This window comes from Panthera tigris, chromosome B4 (genome assembly GCF_018350195.1).
Source record: "Panthera tigris isolate Pti1 chromosome B4, P.tigris_Pti1_mat1.1, whole genome shotgun sequence".
NCBI lineage: Eukaryota > Metazoa > Chordata > Mammalia > Carnivora > Felidae > Panthera > Panthera tigris.
In genome coordinates, this window is record NC_056666.1 from 12,086,828 (window position 1) to 12,111,158 (window position 24,331).

At 41.7% G+C, this 24,331-nt stretch overlaps 1 protein-coding gene across 4 annotated transcripts in view; it reads left to right on the forward strand.

Annotated features, from left to right (window-relative positions):
• MCM10 (minichromosome maintenance 10 replication initiation factor) overlaps window positions 1-24,331 on the forward strand; it is a 43,460-nt gene that overhangs the window by 14,811 nt on the left and 4,318 nt on the right. For 2 of the 4 annotated variants that reach the window (XM_042991069.1, XM_042991070.1), the window contains exons 9-20: window positions 549-665; window positions 3,167-3,366; window positions 4,684-4,784; window positions 5,574-5,684; window positions 5,769-5,886; window positions 7,106-7,334; window positions 8,536-8,680; window positions 9,310-9,428; window positions 11,384-11,497; window positions 13,624-13,769; window positions 19,897-19,939; window positions 20,044-20,143. In XM_042991069.1, coding sequence (XP_042847003.1) covers window positions 549-665; window positions 3,167-3,366; window positions 4,684-4,784; window positions 5,574-5,684; window positions 5,769-5,886; window positions 7,106-7,334; window positions 8,536-8,680; window positions 9,310-9,428; window positions 11,384-11,497; window positions 13,624-13,769; window positions 19,897-19,939; window positions 20,044-20,127 — 1,527 coding nt within the window. In that variant the 3' untranslated portion in view covers window positions 20,128-20,143. Of the gene's footprint in view, window positions 1-548; window positions 666-3,166; window positions 3,367-4,683; window positions 4,785-5,573; window positions 5,685-5,768; window positions 5,887-7,105; window positions 7,335-8,535; window positions 8,681-9,309; window positions 9,429-11,383; window positions 11,498-13,623; window positions 13,770-19,896; window positions 19,940-20,043; window positions 21,308-24,331 lie in introns of those variants that run through there. The other 2 variants (XM_015537164.2, XM_042991071.1) reach the window with 2 other exon arrangements.

Consider the following 24,331-nt stretch of genomic DNA (forward strand, 5'->3'; position numbering starts at 1 on the left):
CCTACCATTTCTTTTAATGGTAAACAGTGGGGTTTGTTTTTCTCACATAATAAATAAGTCCGACATAGGCAATGTAGTGATGTCAGTCAGTGTCTGTGAGCCTCTCAGCCTTCTCCTCTTGGTCCCTGGATGGCTTTGAAGTTCTCGCCCTCACATCACCTTTGAAGGCAGGAAGCGAACCAGCCCCACTCCGTCTGCTTTTGTCCGGAACTCCTGCCTCAGTCTCTTGTACGGAACGTAGTCACATGACCATCACTAGTGCAGGGCATGCTGGGAAAATAAACAGGATCCATCATCTAAGGCTGAGCGTTGGCTAGCCCACAAGAAATCCGGATTCTGCAGCAAAGATGGAGATAATGGCTACTGCATAACTGAACGTGTCTTCTCTACCTCCCATGCCTACAGCTGTTTTTTCGGGTCCTGGCTTCCAATTCCTATAGACTGCTAGCACCTTACTAACTGCCACCAACCAGCCTCTTACTCATTCTTGCTGATGAAAGGCCATGCCTTTGTCCACTTTTAAGTCCCGGCCTGTGTCTTCTCTGCAGGTGTGTTTGTCTGTTGATCATCCTCAGAAGATCTTAATCATGGGTGAAGCTCTTGACCTGGGAACCTGTAAAGCAAAGAAGAAGAATGGACAGCCATGTACACAGACTGTTAATTTGGTTGGTTTCAGTTCTGTTGGGGTGGTTTCTGCTAAAGACAGGAGCTAATAGGAGTAGATTGTAGATAGCGTAGCAGTAACGACCAACTTGGAACTGAGTTTCCTACGTAACAGGAAGCACCAAAGTAAGACAATTCAGTGTGTGGCTAATAACTGCCACTTTAAAAAACTAAGGATGCGGGAAGGATTGAACTGTTAGGAAGGAAAGTGCTCTTTTATTGCCAACTGACTAGGAGGTATGAGGAAGGCGGAATTTTAGTTGCCCTCAATTCTGAGTAGTGCCAGAGATCAAACACTATGATAAAATACACTAAAAACCTTATTTTAGTCTGTTAACTCCAACATTTATTTTCTTAGAGCATTTTTTCCCCAATGTTTGTTTATTTAAAATTTTTTTTAATGTTTATTTATTTTTGAGAGAGAGAAAGAGAGACACAGAATCTGAAGCAGGCTCCACGCTCCGAGCTGTCAGCACAGAGCCCGATGTGGGGCCTGAACCCATGAATTGGCGAGATGACATGAGCCGAAGTCAGATGCTTGACCGACTGAGCCACCCAGGCGCCCCATGTTTGTTTATTTTGAGAAAGAACGTGTGTGCAAGCAGGGGAGAGGGGCAAGAGAGAGAGTCCCAAGACGGAGCCCAACACGGGGCTTGATCTCATGACCTGAGCTGAAATCAAGAGTTGGATGCCTAACCAACTGAGCCCTCCAGGCACCCTGTATTTTTTTAGAGCTTTTAAAAAAATAGTAACTATGATAATTTGAGATATAATTCACATACCATGCAATTCACCCTTTCAAAGTGGACAGTTGAGTAGTTGTAATACTGAGTTGTGCAACCATCAGCACTATGTGATTTCAGAACATTTTCGGTACTGTTCCCCCTCCCAGAAAAAACAAAACAAAACCATACTAATTAGCAGTCAGTCCCCATTACCCCTCTTCCCTCAGTCCCTGGTAAGCACTACTCTACTTTGTCTCTCTGGATTTGCCTCTTCTGGACATTTTACTAATAGAATTATACAATATGCCTTTTGTGTCTAGCTTCTTTTACTTAGCATCATGTTTCCAGGATTCATTCATGTTGTAGCAGGTGTCACTGCCTCATTCTCTTTTTGTGGTTGGATAATACTGCATCGTGTGGATATATCAGTTTATTCATCATTCAGTGGGGCGTGTTAGGAATACTGCAGCTATAAGCATTCATGTAGCAGTTACTGTGCAGATGTATGTTTTCAGTTTCCTTGGGTATATACCTGGAATTTTTGCGTCGAATGGTAACCCCTGTGTTTCGGCTTTTGAGGAACTGCCAGACTGGTTTCCAAGGTGGCTTTTACATTCTCACCAGCAGAGAGGAGGGCTGCATTTTCTCCATGTCCCAATCAGCACCTGTCTTTATTGGTCTCTGATGACAGCCATCCTCGTGGGGGTGAAGTGGGGCTACTTAGAGCTCTCTCAAAGGATTAAATGGCAAGTTTCATCTCCGTTAGTTGCCTCATTCCTGCCTAACAGATCACCTGCTGAGCAGGGAATAGCAGGAGGTAAGGAGTTGGAAAAAGAGGTCTCAGAGTGAAGTGTCTTACAGATCTCCACATAGGAACACAATCATTAAAACCCCACTGTCCCCACACCTAAGGACTCACCCTGTAGAACGTTAGCACATTGCTTTCCTTTTTTTTCCTTCGTTGAAGGAGTAGCATTAGTCCAAGAGGCAGCCAGAGGCATAGAAAAATTTCACTCGATGCTGATGTTGGTGTATTCTTGTATCAGTGCATATTGAGGTAGAATTCACACAATCTGCAGTTAACCATTTTACAATGTACACTTTGGTGATACCCATCATGTTTACTCTTGTGCAACCAGCCGCTCTCTAGTTTCAGAACCTTTTCATTCCCCACAGAAACACCCCATACTCATTAAGGAACCTCTTCCCTACCCCCTCACCTCCATCTACTGGTAATATGGCCTCTTGTGTCTGACTTCTTTCACTTAGCATAATGTTCTTGAGGTTCATTCTAGAAGCTAATGTTCCTTCCATTTTAGAAAGAGGGCATATGGGGTGAACAGTATCACTTTTTCTTTCATGTGACTAGAGCTTTTAAGTGTAATTCCAGTAAGTCTGTGTATACCTCCCCTTTAGGAATGGGCTTGGAGGTCAAAAGGGGGATTCTGCACCTAGAATAGTGCCCCACAAAGGTGCCTGTGGGGGGCACTCAGTCGGTTAAGTGTCTGACTCTTGGTTTCGGCTCAGGTCATGATTTCCTGGTTTCATGAGTTCAAGCCCTGCATTGGGCTCTGCGCTGGCAGCACAGAGCCTGTTTGGGGTTCTCTCTCTGCCCCTCCTCCACTTGTGTTCTTTCTCTCTCTCAAAATACATAAACAGACTTCAAAAAAAAAAAAAGAGTAGTGCCCCTCGAAGCTGAGCAAAAGGACCAGTGTTTATTGATGCTGTCCCCCCCATGTGTGTCCCTAATCCTGATGCCGCTGCTCTGCCCTTTGCAGAACGACTGTGAGTACTGTCAGTACCACATCCAGACCCAGTACAAGAAGCTCAGCGCCAGGCGAGCTGACCTGCAGTCAACCTTCTCCGGAGGACGAATTCCAAAGAAGTTTGCCCGCAAAGGCACCGGCCTGAGAGAACGGCTGTGTCAGGATGGTTTTTACTACGGAGGAGTTTCTTCTGCATCATACGCAGCCTCCATGTAAGACATTCTCCAGGGAGTCTTTTGCGACCGGGATCTTGCTTGTCTCCTTAGAAGAATCCCAGTGGTTGTCCTGTTCTGTAATAGTCCTGGGAGACTTGGACAGCCTTTATCTTTCATAGCTCACTGCCCGGAACAGGGTAGACGAGGACCTCCTTTATGCCCAGGTAGAGAGGAGAACACGGGGCGAGAAATTAGTCGTGTCATGATGGTCTTTACCTCGGAGCCCACGCTTCTCCTTTGGCTTCTGATGTCATAGTGCAACTTTGTCAGGGGCGATTGTATGGCTGCTGGAACTATGTTAATCATAGTGTTGGCCTCCTTTAAGTCATTTCCCTCATGACTTTTACCGTGAGCTCGTAAACCTCTTGGAATCCACATTTAACTCCATGAATCAGTAGCAGTCAAGCCTTAGGAGTGGAGTGCTGCCAAGGCAAACATCCACAGCCTCTCTTCTGGGGAGCACAGGCCCTCCATAGAGTCCCTAAACTAGGTGATCAATGGCAATGTCACAGTATTGTAGGAAGCACGTATGAGGACAGGTGGGGACCTGGCACAAGGGAGCTACCATTGGTCCAAGAACAAAACAGATTTTCTTCCCAGTCTAACGGAAATTGGGCAAGAGGACTCTCACGTCCTGCCTAGCTTATCACATCAAGCACGTTTTTAAGATTTAAAATAATTTCTGTATTTTTCCAAACTGCAAAAAGCAATACCGCTGTGTTATAAAAAATGTGTGCATACAGCACAGCCCAAAGGAGCCCCATATGTATAAATTTCTAGTAATTTCTAGTAATATAAAATGAGATCAAAATGGACCTATACTTAGTAACTTTTTTCCCTACATAAAACAATTAACCCTTTCCTTATCAAATATACACTTACAGCATTATTTTTAGTGGCTACTTAGTATGCTTTTAGGTGACTCTCTGACAACACGGTTCCCTGTGGATAAACATTAATGGAGTTTCCAACTTTTAACATTACAAACAATATTTTATCCCGCTAAGATCCTGAGTTTTTGCATAGTCCTCAATCATTTTAAGATTAATTCCCAGACTACTTGATGAAAGTATTGGCATATTGTTTATTTCTTTTGCCATGTTGCTTGTCCAGAAAGACCTCACCCAGAGTTGCAGATTGCCTGATGTAATGCATTCACCTGCTGCACTGTAGGACCACAGTATTAGGAAAGTTGCCTTAGTTCTGTGACAAACTTCCGGCAGCTTGTAATAAATGAACACAGCTGTGCCCTTACCTCATCAAAACATTGAAGTGTCATGACTTACCCTTTGGGGGTGACCCTTGTCATTTCAGTGCAGCTGCTGTTGCTCCTAAAAAGAAGATTCAAACCACTCTGACTAATATGGTCGTCAAGGGGACAGACTTGATCATTCAGGAAGCCCAACAAAAGCTTGGTAACTTGCTTTCTCGATGCTGTATTTCTTTCTGCAGTTTAAATATCTCGTCTTTAGGATTGAAAATGGTCTTGGCCCATACCCTAAGTTAAAAATATTCCCTCATCACTGTACTGAGTGATGTGGCCTAAGCCAAAGGAATCAGGCTTGGCTGGTAGCATCTTAAAAAAAAAAGCAGCATATTATCGTGGCTGAGTCTTTGCTTGGTATGCTTTGTAAATTTTCTTGATGTGTCTGGTCTAACTCCTAATGTCCAGCATTAGAATCTGTAGTATCCGGTTCCTGCTCAAACCCATCAGTTACCTTTTCATTAAAACAAGTCTAAGTCAAAGAATGGCACCTCTGCCCTTCTCACTTGGGGCTTTGTTCCTAACAGTGGTGAGGGCCCAGCACAGACCATACCCATCGTGCACGTGCCAGATGTTATGTATGAAATGAGCCCACAGACACCGGTGTTCTAATCATCACTAGAAATAAGATTTATCTGTTCTGTCCTCAAAGTCCTACTAGTCTCATATTAGAGACTAAGGATTCTTTTTTCTTTTGGCCTTCCACCTACTTCATTTACAAACAACTGAGTTGTGAATCTGGAGCTTAAAAAGCGATATCACGAGGGGCACCCAGCTGGCTCGTTCGGTAGAGCATAGCACTCTTGACCTCAGGGTTGTGAGTTCAAGCCCCACGTTGAGCGTGGAGCCTACTGTAAAAATAAGGACAAAGAAAGTGACATCACTTGACCTCAAACTGTCTGAACTAGAGTCCTCTAAAGCTGATGTTTGTATATTCCAGGAATACATCAGAAAAGCTTGTCTTGCTCTGAGGAATTCAGGGAACTGATGGACTTGCCTACATTTGGAGCCAGAAACTTGAAACAACATTTAGCCAAAGCCAGGTCATCAGGTAGAGTCAGCCTTCCCCTCTCTGGTGCCCACACTGCATCCCCACGGCCCCTCGGAGCGCCTCAGCCTATGGCTTGTGTTTTAGGGCTGACGGGGAGCCTGAAACCCGCTTTCCAGTCTGTCTCGGCATCAGCCCTCTTGAAGCAGCAGAAACAGCACATGCTGGAGATGAGGAAAAAGAGATCAGAAGAAATACAGAAACGGTAAGAAGGATAGGTTTAATACTCTGTTTAGATAACTCATCTCAGGGATTCTCAGAGTGTCTTAATAGATTTCCAACGTGTGCCTTCAGGTTTTGGATGGTTAGCTACCTTTTTTTAAGTTTGAAAGTTTAAAAACAATTTTAACCTAACCTAAGAAGAAAACATTTTAAGTTCTAGATTTCTGACTCATGCAGAGAATCTGAGACCAGGTGGCACAGGTTATAGTAATTACCATCCCAAGAAGAAGAGAAAGAAACACTTGCAGAGGGTTTTGTGCAGGGCGACGTGTTCCCTCTCATTCTTTAGTTTTGCCACAATTAGTGTCGTAAGTACAGGCAAAGCCAGTGAGTAAATTTTGCAGTTGTTCAGGTAAATGATGAAAATGAGGCAGGGGAAGTGGCGTCCTTTTAGAGGCAAAAGCAAGTAGAAATGGGTACAGAAGGTGAACACGTCAAAGGATCTTGAACTCAGGTTCTCAGAACAGTGATAAGAGCGAGGTTCACAGATGCTCAGTGGGTATGGAGCGCCATGCTGTGTCCTGCATAAATACAGTGTCTCACGCGGCCCTTACCATGATCTGTGAGGTGCTCTTATGCTCATTTTGTGGGTGATACAACTGAGCGCCAGAGAGCAGGTGGTTGATGGAGCCAGGTTTGGACTCACACCTGTTCTGCTCTGGTTTGAACCATTACACTGTCCCAAATCTGGGCCACTGAAAGGCAGTGGTTTAATGAACAGGAAAGTCCAGAGGAAATTCTTTGGAAAAATCTGAGCAATCATTTGGCCTCAGGCAGGTGAGTTTGAGCTGCTGATGGAATATCTTTAGATGCGTGCATCATGTAGCTACATACACACGAGCTAAATAGATACATGGGAGTCGTGGCCTTGTGTGAAATAGGGAGTGCTGTCCTTTTAAAGGTATTACCGTTGGGGCGCCTGGGTGGCCCACATCTCACCTGCAAGGCTGCATTCTGTAGAGGCACTTGCTAGAAAGCTCGTTGGCAAAAATAGTAATCAGTTCTAAATTGGTAAAACAGTGATCGTATTCTATGAAAAATCAATTAAACCAGAGTTAGTAAAGCCAACGTTTTTCTTACTGTGTGCTAATCTGAATTATTGACCAAGGAGGGGAGTTATTTTACAAACAGCTACTTACCAACTGCTCCCCTGCCTGCGGTCTGCCAGTCTGCACATTGTGTGACTGCATATTTCTTTAAAGATTTCTCCAAAGCTCAAGTGGGGTCGAAAGCCTGGCTGTGCCACCCTCTTCTCAACGGGCCCCTTCTTGGTCTCCACAAATGGGGGCTGAGTTCCCCAGCCTGGAAGGAACACCAGCCACACCGATGCCCAAGCTTGGGCGAGGCATCTCAGAAGGAGATGATGTTCTATTTTTTGATGAGTCCCCTCCACCAAGACCAAAACTGAGTGCTTTAGCAGAAGCCAAAAAGGTAAGTGACATCTTTTTTCACCATTTGAATTTGCATTCTGTAGGACATGACTGGAGTTGCAGACTTTATACATCTATGACCAGGAAAGACAGTAATAGCTTTTTATTGATCATGATAATCAGAGTCAAAGGAATTTTAAGTGATGATGGTATCAACATAATGCCATTAATTTAATGTTAACCTGTTCTCAACGCTGTTCCTTACGCGGCTAAAAGACATTGCGTAAACACTGGCCTGAGAGAGACAAACTAGGAATTACTGAGGCAAGACTGTAAAATGGTGGTTTGAAGAATCCTCCTTTAAAAGAACTCTTATGCAAGAGCTAAGTCACTCTGATCGACGTAGGAGTCGAGAGTGCTCAGAACCCCACCTCTCCACTTCCTGAGTCACCCTGAGCCCCAACTTGAGCCTGTCTTCTCTTTGTTCTAGTTAGTAGCTATACCACATGAAGGGCAAAAGCTAGTTATAAGCCAAAGCTGTATTTGCAGTAAGAATAATGATAATAATTGCGCATGTACCTGTGATCGATACACACATGCCATGTTCTATGTATAGGTTCATGCTTTGCATGCATTCTCTCATTCTATCCACACAGCCTAGGAAAACATCTCCATGTTATAAAGGCTGAGACGTTAATTTGCATAAGGTTACAAACTAGTAAGTGGCAGAGCTAAAATTCTATCCTAATTCTGATTCTTTTTTTGTTATTTATTTTGAGAGAAAGCGTGAACAGGGGAGGGGCAGGGAGAGAGCAGGAGAGAGAATCCCAAGCAGGCTCCGCACTATCAGTGCAGAGCCCGACACGGGACTTGATCCCATGAACCTTTAGATTGTAACCTGAACCGAAATCAAGACTTGGATGCTTAACCGACTGAGCCACACAGGCGCCCCTCATTCCGTCTGATTCTAAAACAAACTTCCAAAATGTTTATGTGATTCCTCTATGGGTTTTGAAGCCCACAGTGTAGCTGATATGAAACTATTGATATTTAAATAAACTGAAACTTTATTTATTAGCTCATAGACCTGTCTCCATGCTTTAAAATTTTAATAATCGGGTTAATAATGCTAAGCAAAGAGAAGATCTATTTTGCCAATTTGTATGTGAGAACAGAATTCACTGGCTAATAACTAGAAAAAGGATTTAGGATCACAGATACCCATCTCATCTTTAAGATTTTTATCTCCTCTTTTCTTCTAGTTAGCTGCTATAACCAAATTAAGGGCAAAAGGTCAGCTTCTTACAAAAACAGATCCAAACGGCATTAAAAAGAAGCAGAAGGACCCCCAGGATGTCCTGGAAGTGAAGGAACGTGTAGAAAAGAACAACACATTTTCTCCTCAAGGTACTGTGGATTTCAGAGTTAACAGTGGGGATGAAGCCATCTGTAAGGAGATGTTCTAAACTATAACCACCATCCCTGATATCAAAAGTCATTGTTTTACTTAAATTTACCTCTCTACAACACCTAGATAGAATTTTGACAACTGGAACTGACCGTTTTCTATAATCACATTAAATTGAAATGAAATTAGGCACAATCTAAGAGCTTGGAAAAAGGTTTCTCACTGGATCTTTGCACAGATATATTAGTATAAAGATTTGCTTTGAAAGGAGCATAATTTCTTAGCAAATTGCCTTGTTTTTATTTTTAAAACTCTGAAGTTGGCAGTGACATTTTACCATCAATTTGTAAAAAGGATTTTTGTTGATGTTTCCTGTCATCAGAGCTCCTATTTTAAGGTGGAAAAGAGATTCTAATTCAGTGGTCAAATCTGCCATACCTCATATTCTAGGCTCTCCTTTTCAGCCTCACTCCTTAAGAGTTTCCCTCTGTTGGTACCTAGTGGGGTAAATTAGGTTTGAAGGGCCTGTTAGGCAGAGAGGGAGAGGACAGGGGTAGCTGAGTCCATGAGGTTCACTGGCTTCCTGAAATTCCTCTGTAATGACCATCGTTTTTCCTTTCTGCTCTAGCTGAAGATGAGTTGGAGCCTGCCAGGAAAAAAAGAAGAGAACAACTTGCCTACCTGGAATCTGATGAATTTCAGAAAATTCTAAAAGCAAAGTCGAAGCACACAGGGGTTCTGAGAGAGGTAAGAGCCCAAAAGGTCAAAGATGACACAGACGACCTTCAGACTTGAGGCTTTTTATTGTGGGACTCACCCGAGACGTAGTTATATGTCTGAGTTGACTTCGAAGAGCAGGAATATTTCTGATAGAATTTAGCTTTGCCTTTGTCCTTGAATTGAAGAATATCATGTAACATTGTTTTAATGGGCCTCAGTATTATAAAAATGTTGTCTTGTAGTTAATGACTTTGAAGTAACATTTAGGCGGTTCACCGCTATTATTTCCTGCCTTGCCTTATGGGAAGGGATTTTTTTCCATTCAAATATTTTTCCATTGGCTTTTCAAATACTGTAAATCAGTAGTTAACAACCCATTGGGCATAGTTGCTTCCAATGCCTCACATTTTGGATTGCTCCTTTATTATCCTGAAATAAAATTCTTGGATAATATAAATTACCTAACTAGAAACTTCAAGGATATCAGTATAATATCCTACGTATAATGTGAAAAGGGGGGGGAGGGGGTTATATTAAAAATATATGTATTTTGTTATATAAATGTGTAGGCACAACTATCCCAGGAAAAATAATGAAGTAGAAGTTGTCGGAGGGGTGGATGATAAATGTAAATGAAACAAGTAGAAATGAAGACTCTCGGTGTGGTCTTTTGGTCACTTAAATACCATGGGTCTCTTTCTTTGATTGTGTGTGTGTGTGTGTGTGTGTGTGTGTGTGTGTGTGTGTGTGTGTGTGTGTTGTGTGTGTTTAAGCCATGAATAACCCAAGAACCTTTAGAAGATAACAAACTACAGTTGTTCTTCTATATACAGAAGAGTTGTCCAGTTGTATTCTTGGAATATTCAATGGATATCTGAACCATGCACAAATACTGTAGTGTTCTTCAATTTTTTTAAACTATTTTTTTAATGTTTAAATTTTTGAGAGAGAGTCAGAGTGTGAGTGGGGAGAGAGAGAGGGGGAGACAGAACCCAAAGCAGGCTCCAGGCTCTGAGCTGTCAGCACAGTGCCCAACATGGGGCTCAAACTCATGACCCATGAGATCATGACCTGAGCCAAAGTCAGATGCTTAACCAACTGAGCCACCCAGGTGCCCCTATTGTAGAGTTGTTTATAAAGCAGTTAGGTTTGAGAGTTCTAACTGGGTTTTTCATCCACATGGGTGCCGTCTAGAATAGTCAGAAGAATCCCTTGATGTAGAGGGACTGTTGTACACCACAGGTATAGCATCCCTAGTCCCTGCAAGTAGCAGAAGTAGGAATCACTGGGGTAACAAAAAAAGTACTCCCACCAGTTTTCACAGTGTCCTCACGGGGACAGTTTCTGTCCTTATTTAGTGTCAATACTCTGAATACTCCGCTCTTTTGATAAACTACTGACTCACGAGACAGTTAAATATCCCACCATTCTACTAGACCTGAAACTTGGTCCGGAGAGATGCTCGAGCCAGCCCAGGAAGGCTGCAGAGCTGAGTTCTTTGCCTCTGTGGCCACCAAAGGCCTTGGGCCCTGTGTAGCTGCTCCAACTGCAGAGCTGTGACCACATTCTGCTGTAAATATCTCTCTGCCCTCCTGCCTACTCCCTGTTAGTCCAGACAACCAGGGATTACTCCGGCCAAGTGCTTGGTCCGGAAAATAGTATCGAATAGACTGGGCTGCCAAGTGGGGAGGCACTGAATACCTTACATAGCTTGAGTCTATATTGGAACACTAGAAATGATTCTCTTTTGGTTTACATTTGACATGTTCTGTTTCTTAGTCATGGATGCTTTCCCACTGTTTTCTGGAAAATTAAGAGCTTGTGTCTACTTTTGATTGTCTTTTGGTTTGCAGTTCATTGAGGTCTTATCAGATGTCCTCATAATGGTTAGCTTGGCTTTTCAGTTTTTATTATTACTGAACTGGTGCCTTGAGTATGTGTTGGATTTGGTACAAGGTCTTCTGTGTGCCTTGTCATTCCAGGCAGAGGCTGAGCTGCAGGAACGCTATTTTGAGCCACTGGTGAAAAAAGAACAAATGGAAGAAAAGATGAGAAGCATCAGAGAAGTGAAATGTCGAGTAGTAACATGCAAGACGGTGAGTGGGGGAGATGGTTCTAACCTTGGGCTCTGTTTTGAGCTGCTGTGACTCAGCAGAACATAGAGAGATTGTGGGATATGGGGCCATGTCTTGTGACCAGAGTCCTGCCTGGGTCATTTCATTAGATTGGAAACCAAACTGCTCACAACAGCCAAGGGCCTGGCTGCCTGCCGACTTGGCCTCCTGGCTCTGGTGGCAGAGCATTGGTGGTGACAGTCTTCTCTCATCTGACCTCAGTTGCTGGTTTTACAGACTTCTCTTCCCCTTTGTCCATCGGACCCCATATATTCTTCCGTGTCCTTCTCAAGTTTCTAGCACACCCTCAGTCCACAGTTCAGTCCTGGGACCTTGCCTGAACGATTTCCTTTGGCATTACATGTTATGATCAACTATTATTGCCTCTTTCTACTCAGGGCTTAACCTACTAAATTGAATTTGAAGGCAAAGTGTAAATTGCGTTATATTCTTTGTAGAATTTTTACCCTTAGTCTCTTAGAAAACGGTAAATCCCCTGTCCTTCAACATTAGTAAAATAGGACCAAAAAAAGTTCTTGCAGAACGGTATCCTGCCATCAGCACTCACTTTATACCGCTTCGCTAATCCCCCTCGTAAGCACTTACAAGAGGAGAAAGAGACTTAGTTCATCCAGTACGATTTTCTCTATCCCTTTTCAAACCGTAGACTCTGCTTTACATTTAGGGGACAGCCCGGAGCCAGCTGTCACCAAAAGGCAGGGCTTCCTTGAGAAAGTTCAGAATAATTTTAGCTCAGGTAACAACTTTTACTCTGACAAAACAGCAAACCTAGATATAGCTGGTGTGTTAGTTTTCTGTTGCTTCCCTGACAAATAACCACTAACTTGATAGTTTAAACAACACAGCTTTATTATCTTGCATTTCTGTCAGCCAGAAGTCTCTGTGGGTCTCACGGAGCTAAAATCCAGGTGTGGCAGGACTGCATTCCTTCTGGAGGTTTGAGGGGAGGATCTGTTACCTGGCCTTTCCCAGCTTCTAGATCCCACCCGTGTTCTTTGGCTTGCAATCCCTTCCTCCATCTTCAGAGCCCCCCAGTCACATCCTCTGACCTCCTCCCTGTGGATTCCCACCTTCACTTTTAAAAGCCCTTGTGATTCCATTGGGCCCACCTGAAAATCCAGGATCGATTCCCAATCTTATGGTCAACGACCCTGATCCACCTTTGCCGTGTAACCTGACGTGCCCACGGGTTCCCCAGGGGTAGGGGGTGTATGTCTCAGGGGGGCGGTGCTATTCTGCATACCACTCTGCTCTGCGCTTTCTGAGGCTCAGAACCAAAAGTCACTTATCTAGATTCTGATTACCAGAAATCACGTTGCTGTGTCCCAGCACCTGTTGTGATGTTCACCCACCATTTCCTTCTTTTTTTTTTTTTTTTTTTTTTTTAATGTATCCTACAGTTCCATTTATACAGAGTACAAAACCAGGCAGACCAATGTTTGCTGTTCGAAAGCAGGGTAGTGATTACCCCTGGGGTGCGAGTGGAGCAGTGCCTAGACAGGGCACGGGGAGGGCTTCCCATGTGCTGGGGACATTCTGTTCCTTAGTCTCAATGCTGCTTGTTGTTCCCTATTCTCTTCAACACTTTTGAGGGTCAAAATTACAAGTGAGTGACTTCATATCTCTGTCTTGGTTTTGCTGCTTATGAAAGACAAGTAGGAATAATCTTAAGTACTTCTCTGAGGCCTTTTAAGAAAAAACAAAAGGGCTACTGAAGAGGCCCCAGTGTCATCCTATAACCGAGCAACTGCAGTGAATTTAGGACAGACCCGATGAAGCTATTGAGAGGTTTCCACTGCTTTTGTTCTTCCCTTACTGTTGTCTTGATGTTCCAGAAAGTTATTATGTACTTGATGCCTGACCAGCACTTGTGGCCAACAGGAGGGGAAGTGGCATCATTACGCAGGACTCCAGAAACCACAGGGGTCCTCACAACTAGTAGTTAAGGTGGTTTCTCTGCTCCCAGCTGTCTGGCTGGTGGTGAGAAACGGGAAATCCTCATGGAACAGATTGCCCTCCTAGCAGCTAGCCAGTTTCTCCTCCCAAGCTCCTGACCAGATGTGTGCCCTCCTGTTGGTTTCATGCAGTGTGCCTACACCCACTTCAAGCCTTTGGAGACCTGCGTCAGTGAGCAGCACGACTATCACTGGCATGACGGCCTAAAGAGGTTTTTCAAGTGTCCCTGTGGAAACAGAAGCATCTCCCTTGACCGGCTCCCCAAAAAGCACTGCAGGTAGGAGAATTGATTCTTGAACCTTTCTCCAGTTCCTTTGTGATGCCGTTCTACTGGAACATTGAATGATCCTTTTTGAGCTTCAGGCCTTATTTCTGTGCCTCATTGAGCTCCCAGCTATCCCTAAAATCTCTTGGTGGGAAGGGACCCCACCTTCTTCGCTGCTGTATCCCTGCTACTTAGTACAATGCTCAGCCCACAGTGGGTACTCACAAATGTTTGTTCAGTGAAAGACAGAAGTCATTTCTCTGAAGGTACTACAGTTCCTGGGACAAGAACGAGGGAACCAGAACTGGGGTAGAACCCGAGAGCAATGAGCTAATTTTTGTGGCCACTTTTGCCTGGGAGCATTGGCAGACTCTAGGCGGGCAGATGGGAAGCTGAGGGTCTGGGTCTTGCCTCGGTGGAAGACCACTAGCAGAACTGTTGATGGAGATTGGGGCTCTCCAAGAGTGGTTGGTATCTGTATCGGGATATCTGTGTTTGATTCCCTTTTACTAGTTGTTTTCAGAGCACTGATCTAAAGGACCATCCCACTCAGAAGTAGAATCCCTGATTAGGATCACGTTAAATGAATCAAATAGTTTTGTGGGGACTTATGGCTTTTACATATGAAGTCATCCATTTTTTAAGATCATGGAGTATCTTTCCATTTATTCATCTCCTCCTCTATGGCTTTTATTGGTTTTTAAAATGGTCTCCACTGAGATGTTGAGTATTCTTAATTAATTCTTAGATGTGTCATAGTTTTCACTGATACTCTGAATGGCAACTTATTTCCCAGCATAGTTTCTAGTTGCTTGTTGTTGGTGTAGAGAACTGTTACTAGTTTTTTTATAAGTTGATCTTGCCTCTGGCAAGCTTATCGAACTCTTATTCCAATAATTTGTTGGTTTCTCTACGTAGTTGATCATCCACAAATAAAGATGATTTTACCTATTTTGTTCCCACTCTTACACCCTCTATCTCTTTCTTGATCGGGTTAGCCAGACCTCCAATACCATGTTAAATAGCAGTGATGATAGTGGGCTTCCATTTCTTGACTGACTTTGCATATTTTGGAAATTAACCTCTTGGCTGATAAATGGCTTGTAAACATTTTCTCCAGTGCTGTAGGCTGTCTTTTCATTTTGCTTCTTGTTAATTTCACCGTGTAGAGGAAGCTTTCAAGTTTGATGTGGTCCTATTTATTGACTTCTGCTTTTGTTGCTTGAGGTTTTGGCATCATGTTTAAAAAAAATCATTGCCAAGACCAGTATCAATGAGCTTTTTCTACATTTTCTTCTAGGAGTTTTATGTCTTAACGTTTAAGTATTTCATTCATTTCAAGTTAGTTTTTGTGAGGGAGGTGTGATAATGGTCCAATTTCATTGTTCTGTGTGTGTTTTTACAGCATCCCCAGCACTGTTTGTTGAAGAGACTATCCTTTCCCCATTGGGTATCCTTGGCCCCTTGTTGAATATTAGTTGAAACATTAATTAACTATATATATGGAAAGATCTGTGCTTTCTATTTTGTTTTATTGGTCGCTGTATCTATTTTTTGTGCCAGTACCGTATTATTTTTATTACTGTGGCTTTCTAGTATAGTTTGAAATCTGTAAGCATGATACCTCCATCTTTGTTCTTTTTTTCTCAGCATTGCTTTGGCTATTCAGGGTCTTCTGGGTCTCCACAAATACTAGGGTTGTTTCTTCTTTTTTTGAAAAATGCCTTTGGTATTTTGATGGGGATTGCATTAAATCTCTTGTACATGGCTTTGGGTAGTATGGCCATTATAACAATATTAACTTTTTCAGATCCATGAACTTAGGGTATCTCCATTCATTTGTGTCTTCAGTTTCTTTCAGGAAAGTCTTGTAGATTTCCATTCACTTCCTTGGTTAAATTTATTACCAAGCCTTTAATTTTTTTTTTTTTTTTTTTGATGCTATTGTGAATGGGATTTTTTTTTTTTTTTAATTTCTTTTTCAGGTGTAAAGGAATGCAGTTGATTTCTGCTATGTTGATTGTATATCCTGCTGCCCTACTGAAATCATTGATTAATAACTCCAACAGTTTTTTGATCTCTGGGATTTTCTATATATATATAAGATTGTATCATCAGCAAAAAGCAACAATTTTACTTCTTTTCCAATTTGGATGCTGTTTATTTCTTTGTCTTGCCTAATTTCTCTAGCTAAGACTTCCAGTGCTCTACTGAATAGGAGTGGTGAGAGTGGGCATCCTTGTCTTGTTCCTGATCTTAGAGGAAATGCTTTCATTTTATCACCGTTGAGTATAATGTTAGCTGTGAGTTTATGAGACCTTATTAATGTGTTCCTTCTACACCCAGTCTGTGAAGGATTTTTATCATGAAAGGGTGTTGTATTTTGTGAAAAGCTTCCTGTGTATCGAGATGATTATGTGATTTTTATTTTCATTTTATTAATGTGATATATTACATTTATTGATTTGCATATGTTGAACCCTCCTTGCATCACAGGGATAAATCCCACTTGGTTGTTGTATATAAATCCTTTTAATGTGTTCTTGAATATGATTTGCTAATGTTTTGTTGAGAATTTTTGCATCTGTATTCATCAGAGATATTGTCTACCTTTTGATTTTCTTGTGGTATCCTTATCTGGTTTTGGCATCAAAGTGATGCTAGTTTCATAGTGTTTGGAACTATTCCCTCCTCCTCAATATTTTGAAAGTTTCAGGAGGATTAGTGTTAATTCTTTAAATGTTTGGTAGAATTATCCATTGAAGCCATCTGGTCCTGGAGTTTTCAGTGTTGGGAGGTTTTTTTTGATGACTGATTCAATGTCTTTATTCATTATTGGTCTGTTCAGATTTTCAGTTTCTTTTTCATTCAGTCTTAGGTTTCTAGAAATACATCTATTTCTTCTAGGTTATGTAATTTGTTGGCATATAATCTTTCATAGATCTTTCATGATTCTGTTTTTTTGTTCTTGTAATGTTTTTATTTATTTTTGAGAGAGAGAGGGAGAGAGAAAGAAAACACAAGCTGGGGAGGGGCAGAGAGAGAGGGGGGACAGAGGATTTGAAGCAGGCTCTGAGCTGATAGCAGCAAGCCTGATGTGGGACTCAAACTCATGAACCGTGATATCATGACCTGAGCTGAAGTCGGACGCTCAACCAACTGAACCACCCAGGTGCCCCAATCCTGTGCATTTCTGTAGTATGTTTTAATTTTTTTTTTTTTTAGGTTTATTCATTTTTGAAAGACAGAGAGAGAGCACCCAGGGGCGGGGTGGAGAGAGAGGGGGACACAGAATCTGAAGCAGGCTCCAGGCTCAGAGCTGTTAGCACAGAGCCCGACGCGGGGCTCAAACTCACGAACTGCAAGATCATGACCTGAGCCAAAGTGAGATGTTCAACCGACTGAGCCACCCAGGGGCCCCTGTAGTATGTTTTAATGTCTCCTCTTTGATTTCTAATTTTATTTGAGTCTTCTTTTTTTTCTTAGTCTAGCTAAAGGTTTGTCAATTTTGTTTATCTTTTCAAAGAATCAGCTCTTAATCTCTCTCTTTTCTATTGCTTTCTGGTCTCTATTTTCTTCTGATCTTTGTTACTTTCTTCCTTCTGCTAACTTTGGGCCTAGTTCTTTTTTTTTTTTCTAGCTCCTCAAGGTGTAAAATTCGGTTGTTTGAGATCTAATTTATTTATTTTTAATGTTTATTTATTTTGAAAGAGAGCGCATGCACCCGCACGAGTAGAGGGAGGGGCAGAGAGAGAGGACAGATAGAATCCCAAGCAGGCTCTATGCTGTCAGCACGGAGCCCAATGTGGACCTTGTTCCCACAAACCGTGAGATCATGACTGGAGCCAAAATCAAGAGTCGGACGCTTAACCAACTGAGCCACCCAAGTGCCCCTGAGTGTATTATTTCTTTAATGCCTTTGATGACTTCCTGTTTGACCTAAGCGTCAGTAATGTTTAATTTTCAAATATATGGGATTGATTTTTAGCCATCTTTTTCTTTTTTTAAATTTCTGACTTTATTGGATTATCCTTAAAGGACAGAATTTGTATGAGTGTTTAAGTATTTATCTGTGTATTGATACTTGACTTCTGCCACATATTTTAATAGCAAGAGCTTATGTAAAACATTTGAGTACCAGAAAAATTCTGTTAATAAGCAGTAGGTACAACTCACAAATGGAAGAACAGGATGCTTTTTCATCCTGGGGTGCCTGGATGGCTCAATAGGTTAAACGTCCGACTCTTGATTTTGGCTCAGGTTGTGTGATCTATCTCGCAAGTTCATGAGTTCAAGCCTTCAGTCGGGCTCCACACTGATAGTGCAGAGCCTGCTTGTGATTTTCTCGCTCTCTCTCTCTCTCTCTCTGTCTGTCTCTCTCTCTTTCTGCCCCTCTCTAGCTAGGGCACATTCTCTCTCTCGCTCTCGCTCTCTCTCAAAATAAACTTTTTTTTAAGATGCTTTTTCATCCTCCAGGTGGTTGCTGTTATTTTTGTAACAACTGTTTTTCTGGACTTTGTCTTGTCAATTCTTTTTTTTTTTTTTTTAATTTTTTTTTTTTAACGTTTATTTATTTTTGAGACAGAGAGAGACAGAGCATGAACGGGGGAGGGGCAGAGAGAGAGGGAGACACAGAACTGGAAGCAGGCTCCAGTCTCTGAGCCATCAGCCCAGAGCCCGACGCGGGGCTCGAACTCACGGTCCGTGAGATCGTGACCTGAGCTGAAGTCGGACGCTCAACTGACTGAGCCACCCAGGCGCCCCTGTCTTGTCAATTCTTGATCTAGAGTAGAAGAGGGCAACCTTTTTCTGTCAAAGGCCAGATACTAAATGTTACATTTCATGAACCAGATGGTCTGTTTCATAACTACTCTACTAGGTGTTATAGCTCAAAAGCAACCACAGGTAATATAGAAGCAAAAGGACATGGCTGTGTTCAAATAAAATTTAATTTATAAAAACAGGTGGCAGGCTGGATTTGGTCCATGGGTTGTAATTTACCGACCCCTGACTAGAATTTTTTATATACAATTTTGTCATTGATCTACAAGTAGTCTAGAAAATTTCTCTCAACAGATATTGAGGCAATCTTTAGACAGGGAAGGTGGTGGAGAGGGTTAGAGCCAAGGCCACTGGCATGCTGACTCTCAGGGCAGGAACAGAGTCTAGATTTTCAGGAGGAAGAATGGGGCAGGTATAGGGCAATCCCTATGCCCTAGAGCATCTCAAATCCAAGGGTACCGGAAGCCATATTTCCATGAGTTGATTGTATTTGTTTTGCCTATTTCAGCAGAGTGAACTTTGTATAAAAATAAGTTTTCTTGGGGCGCCTGGGTGGCTCAGTCAGTTAAGTGTCTGACTTCAGCTCACCACCTGTAGGTTCAAGCCCCGCGTTGGGGGCTGTGCTGACAGCTCAGAACTTGGAGCCTGCTTCAGATTGTGTGTGTGTGTGTGTGTGTGTGTGTGTGTGTGTGTGTGTGTGTGTGTCTCCCCCTTCCCCCACTTGCTGGCTCGCTCTCTCTCTCTCTCTCTCTCTCTCTCAAAAATAAATAAATATTTAAAAATATTTGTTTTAAATAAGTTTTCTCTGTAGTAGCCTCATCTCTTCTCAGGGTTGGGCTCCCTCACCATGTTAAAAAAATGAGAACAAGGGTCTCTAGGCCCTTTGAACAATAAGAGAGTACACATCTTTAGGTTTGAAAAAGGGGGAAAGATTGTCCAGACCAGAAGGACAATAAGAAGTTTCTTATCACAAACTTTTAGTTCCAGAAAAGGGGACGGGGAAAGCTCTAGACTGTATGGTGTCAGAAGGCTAGCTTCCTCTTCTTAGTCTCTTCCCGATGCCCGTCAGGAGAAACCAAGCTTGTGCTCATCACCTGCAGTGAACATACGCTGTTCTGCTTTCATTTGATGTTCCATGGCTGAAAGCTCTAGCTTTTTACAGATTTGAAGGCTGTTTCTCATATCTTCGGAGTGTGTATTTTCAGTAGCTTTAGAACTTAGCCCATAATTATGAGTGTTACCTTGATCAGCTTGTTTGAATGGCAGATACTCTTCCTGTGAGTGCAGCGAACCCCATTGTCTCTATGTATCTGCCTGTGCCTCACCACTGAGTAAATCCGATCTTTTCTTGTTTCAGTAATTGTGGCCTCTTCAAATGGGAACGAGATGGAATGCTAAAGGTAGGTCATTTGCAAGGTGACCGATTTTAGTGACCCATGCAAATAATATTGACCCATTTTTTTTTTTTTTTTTTTTTTTTACTAAACTGTTTTCATTTTTCTAGGAAAAAACAGGCCCAAAGATAGGAGGCGAAACCCTGTTACCAAGAGGAGAAGAACATGCCAAATTTCTGAATAGCCTTAAATAGCCCTAACTTCAAACAGGTACCCACGACCTATGTTACTTCTTATGGGTCTGGAGGGGCAAGGGTGTTGGCTCTGTATCACCCAGGTTCTGAATGGCACAGTCCAAACATGTGTTACGCCTACACGTTCTGCCTTCCTATTTTGTTTCGGGTTGGCTTAACGCCAAATTTAACGCTGGCTTTTCATTGGTAAATCAAAAAACCATCGTCTTCCCTGTTCTCACTACTGATGGCTCCATTCATGCAAATTCTTTGCCCAGAAACTATGTGTCTTGGGTTATAGAGTGTCCAGTGTTGCTTCTTTACCGGAATAAGGTTCTAATATTTGCATGGACGCACAGAGGCAAAAGAATTAATTTAGCTTCCAGGCTTCAGTTTTCCCATCTGGAAAATGAGGGGGCTTGGAGTAAATGATTTTGAAGTGTATCTTTCAGGACTCAAATTCTACAAATAATGTTTCCTAGAGAAAATAAATTATCTTTACCATATAGATAATTATAGTCACCATTGACATAGTCTTGATATATTGATATTAAGGCCAGGTTCCTTCTTTCATTTCTGTTGTTACCTCTTTCTTGTTTTTTCAAATTGATTAATTCACTGAATCATGTGGCATTTAATTCATATCTAGATGGTTCTCTGTGCTTTTACAATATTGTAGTACTCAAAACTATGGTTTTTAATGGCTCATTTAGAGTAGATTTTGTTTGTCCCATAAGCTTGAAACAGAGTTATGTATTTGAAGAAGGTCACAACTGAGTGGCTGCTGAGGACTTGAACTCCAGGCTGCTCCTTGAGCAATCCCCTTCCTATGAAAGACACACGGTCCTGTTTGAACCAAGGGTGCCATTAGAGTCCCTGTTCCCTTGTGTATGGTATATTGTACAGAAGTACTGTAATATTCTTGTAAAGGTTGATGGTGAGCTGAATGCCTTCCTTTTTTATAATTTGATTTTAATTTTTAAATAATTTAAAAATATCACTTAAATACTTCTCAGTTACTCTAGATCTTGGGGGAGCTTTCATTTGAGGTCTTTTGTGTGTATGCTTTCTTCAAGTATTCAGGGATAAGAGGGGGTGGGTGGGCCAGAAGGGGGACTTAGTTGCTTGCATTATAGATACAATTCATCATTGAGATCAGTCTTTTAATACTATCCTTTTTATCAATGTATTAAATGCTTTTATATAAATCCAAAACATGTGTTTAATTTTTCCTTACTCAGCTGTTGGCAATATAGGGTTTATTATATATTCATAGGCCATCCAAACAGAGTTAGAATGCAGTGATCTAGATTAGCAAACAAAAATTGTACCTCACAGAAAAGTAGTTGATCTGAATGTCCTGTCACAGCAGATTGAGTTTCAACATTTTAAAATATTAACTTTTAAAAACATTACAAGTTGGGGGAGCCTGGGTGGCTTAGTCGGTTAAGCATCCAACTTTTGATTTCAGCTCAGGACTAACTGTTAGTCCTCCAGATTTGTTCTTTTTTAAATTTGTTTTGGCAGTTCTAGGTCCTTTGCATTTCCGTATAAATTTTAGAAGCAGCTTATTGATTTCTACTCTAAAAACCCTTCCTGGAATTGGTATTATGACTGTTTAATCTGTGGATCAATTTGGGGGAATTGCCATCTTAAGGCATTCTGTGAACATAATACATCTCTCCATTTATTTAGGTCTTTAATTTTTCTCAGCAATGTTTGGTAGTAATAGTGCCTGCCCCAGCCTGTGAATAACCAGTGTTAGGGTTGGACCGGCTGTTGTGAATCCTATTACGATTGCAAGATGTCCTTAAGCAAGAACTATGAGCAACCTTTGAGAAAATAAAGATTTGCTAATTATAAGACCTGGAAATTACATAGCACCCCTGGGGCCAAACAGCCAGGTCTTGGGTACAAGGAGTGCATGTGGGCAAGGGCCTCCGAGGTCAAGGGTGGGGATCTAGGATTTTGTGGGCTCACACTTTACTGGTCAATTTAAAACATATGAGCAGGATTTTAAAGTACTCAGAGAGAAAAATGAAGTGGTCAGTTAGAGACATAAACCAAAATCTCGAAAACAAAGGACTGTCTGTGAGAGGAAGTAGCCTGGCTCTTGAATCTACTGGTGAAGCTGGCACTCTTTGTCTGAGATGGTTGTCTTTGCAATGGGTGTCTCATCAAAGTTTAAGTTAGGCACTTGGATTACAGAAAAGAAAGCAACTGTCAAAGTTAACATTATACGTAGTTTTAGTGTACAGATCATATATGTATTTTGTCATGTTTATTTTTTTTTTAATTTTTAAAAATGTTTTTTATTTATTTTTGAGACAGAGAGAGACAAATCATGAGCAGGGGAGGGGCAGAGAGAGAGGGAGACACAGAATCTGAAGCAAGCTCCAGGCTCTGAGCTGTCAGCACAGAGCCCGACGTGGGGCTTGAACTCACAGACTGTGAGATCATGACCTGAGCTGAAGTCGGATGCTTAACCGACCCAGGCGCCCCTTGTCATGTTTATTTCTAAATGTGTTACAGTTTTGATGATATTGTAAGGGCTACTTTCTGCATTGTAATTCCCACTTATTACTTACTAGTATATAGAAATGGAATACATTTTTGTCAGTTGACCTTGTATCCTGGGACCATGTTTAACTTACATATGAGTTTAACAGCGTTTTTATAGATTCCTTAGGATTTTCTGTGTTGGATCATGTTGCCTGAGAAGTTTTAACACTTCAGTTCCTGTCTATGACTGTTTTTTGTTCCCAATCTAAAGAGGAAAGCATTTTCTTTCACCATTAAGTATCAAGGATGTATTCTGAGTAGGGTTGGACAAGAAGATCTGTAAATAATAGTGTGTTTGTCTTCTCATACATTTCCTTAGTGATGTTATTAGTTGAGTACCAATGGGCCGGGCCTTGAGAAGGGGCAGGCCATATCAAGTCCTGGGTTGAGTACATTTTTCAGGTTGTGATGAACTTTATCTTAGCATAATTAACTATTACACCAAAACAAACTACAGTGGTGTCTGATTGTGTCATTCAAGCACCTTGAGTTTAAGGGACAGGAAGAGTGTCTTCAGTGATTTACTAAAGGAATGAGCTTTTTTTTTTTTTTCTTCTTTTTTGAATAGTGATTTCAGGATACCAATTTAAGGGTATATTTGGGTTATCTTACAAAACAGAAAACATCTTGCTCTTTGGTACCATAATTCTGTGCTGGCTGCATGACAGACAACCAAACACGAGCTAATAAAATCCTAACCCATGCACCCTGACCTCACTGCCTCATATTAATGAGGTTGCAGGTTTTATTTAGGAAAGTTTTAAGTTTGGGGGCCTCCTCCCTAAATGATTCAGACTCACTAGTGTGTTATTTGAGACTCATTACTACTGGTCTAAATTAATGAGAAGTTATGTGAAAAAACACTTTTTTCCTTTGTTTTACATATTACGTGAATGTTCTTTTCAGGCATATCCCTCAAACATTGTCATTCCCTTACAAAGCTCTCTCCTTGCAAAGCTTTGTGAAAACTTCTTCAAAAAAGCTTTGTGAAAACTTTTAAGTTTATTTACTTTGAAAGAGAGAGCGCAAGTAGGGGAGGGGCAGAGAGAGAAGGAGAGAGAGAATTACCAAGGTGACAGTGCGGAGCCCAATGTGGGGCTCAAACCCACAAACTGCAAGATCATGATCTGAGCCAAAGTTGGATGCTTAACCGACTGAGCCACCCAAGTGCCCCAACTTTGTGAAAACTTATTAATCTAACTATACAGATTTTTTTAATCATAGAAAATAGGCTTAACAAAGTAGGCATCACTGGTCAAAACTTAATTTTATTGGGGCGGCTGGGTGGCTCAGTCAGTTAAGTGTCTGACTTCAGCTCAGGTCATGATCTCATGGTTCGTGGGTTCAAGTCTCGAATCAGGCTCTGTGCTGACAGCTCGGAGCCTAGAGTCTGCTTTGGATTCTGTGTCTCCCTCTCTCTGCCCCTCCCCTGTTTGCAGTTTCTTTCTCAAAAATAAACATTAAGAAAAAAATTAAAAATAAAACAATGTCCAAAATGCCACACGTTTGGCAAGTCCAATCTCTAAAAATACAGATTGCTCCATTACTAATTTCCTAGTAAATGTGGCCGCCCAGATTCCTATTCATGTTACCTTTGGCATGTTACTCCCTGCCCGGGAAGAATGAGTGAGATTGGCTTTTAGTGAAAGAATTCTGGGTGGAA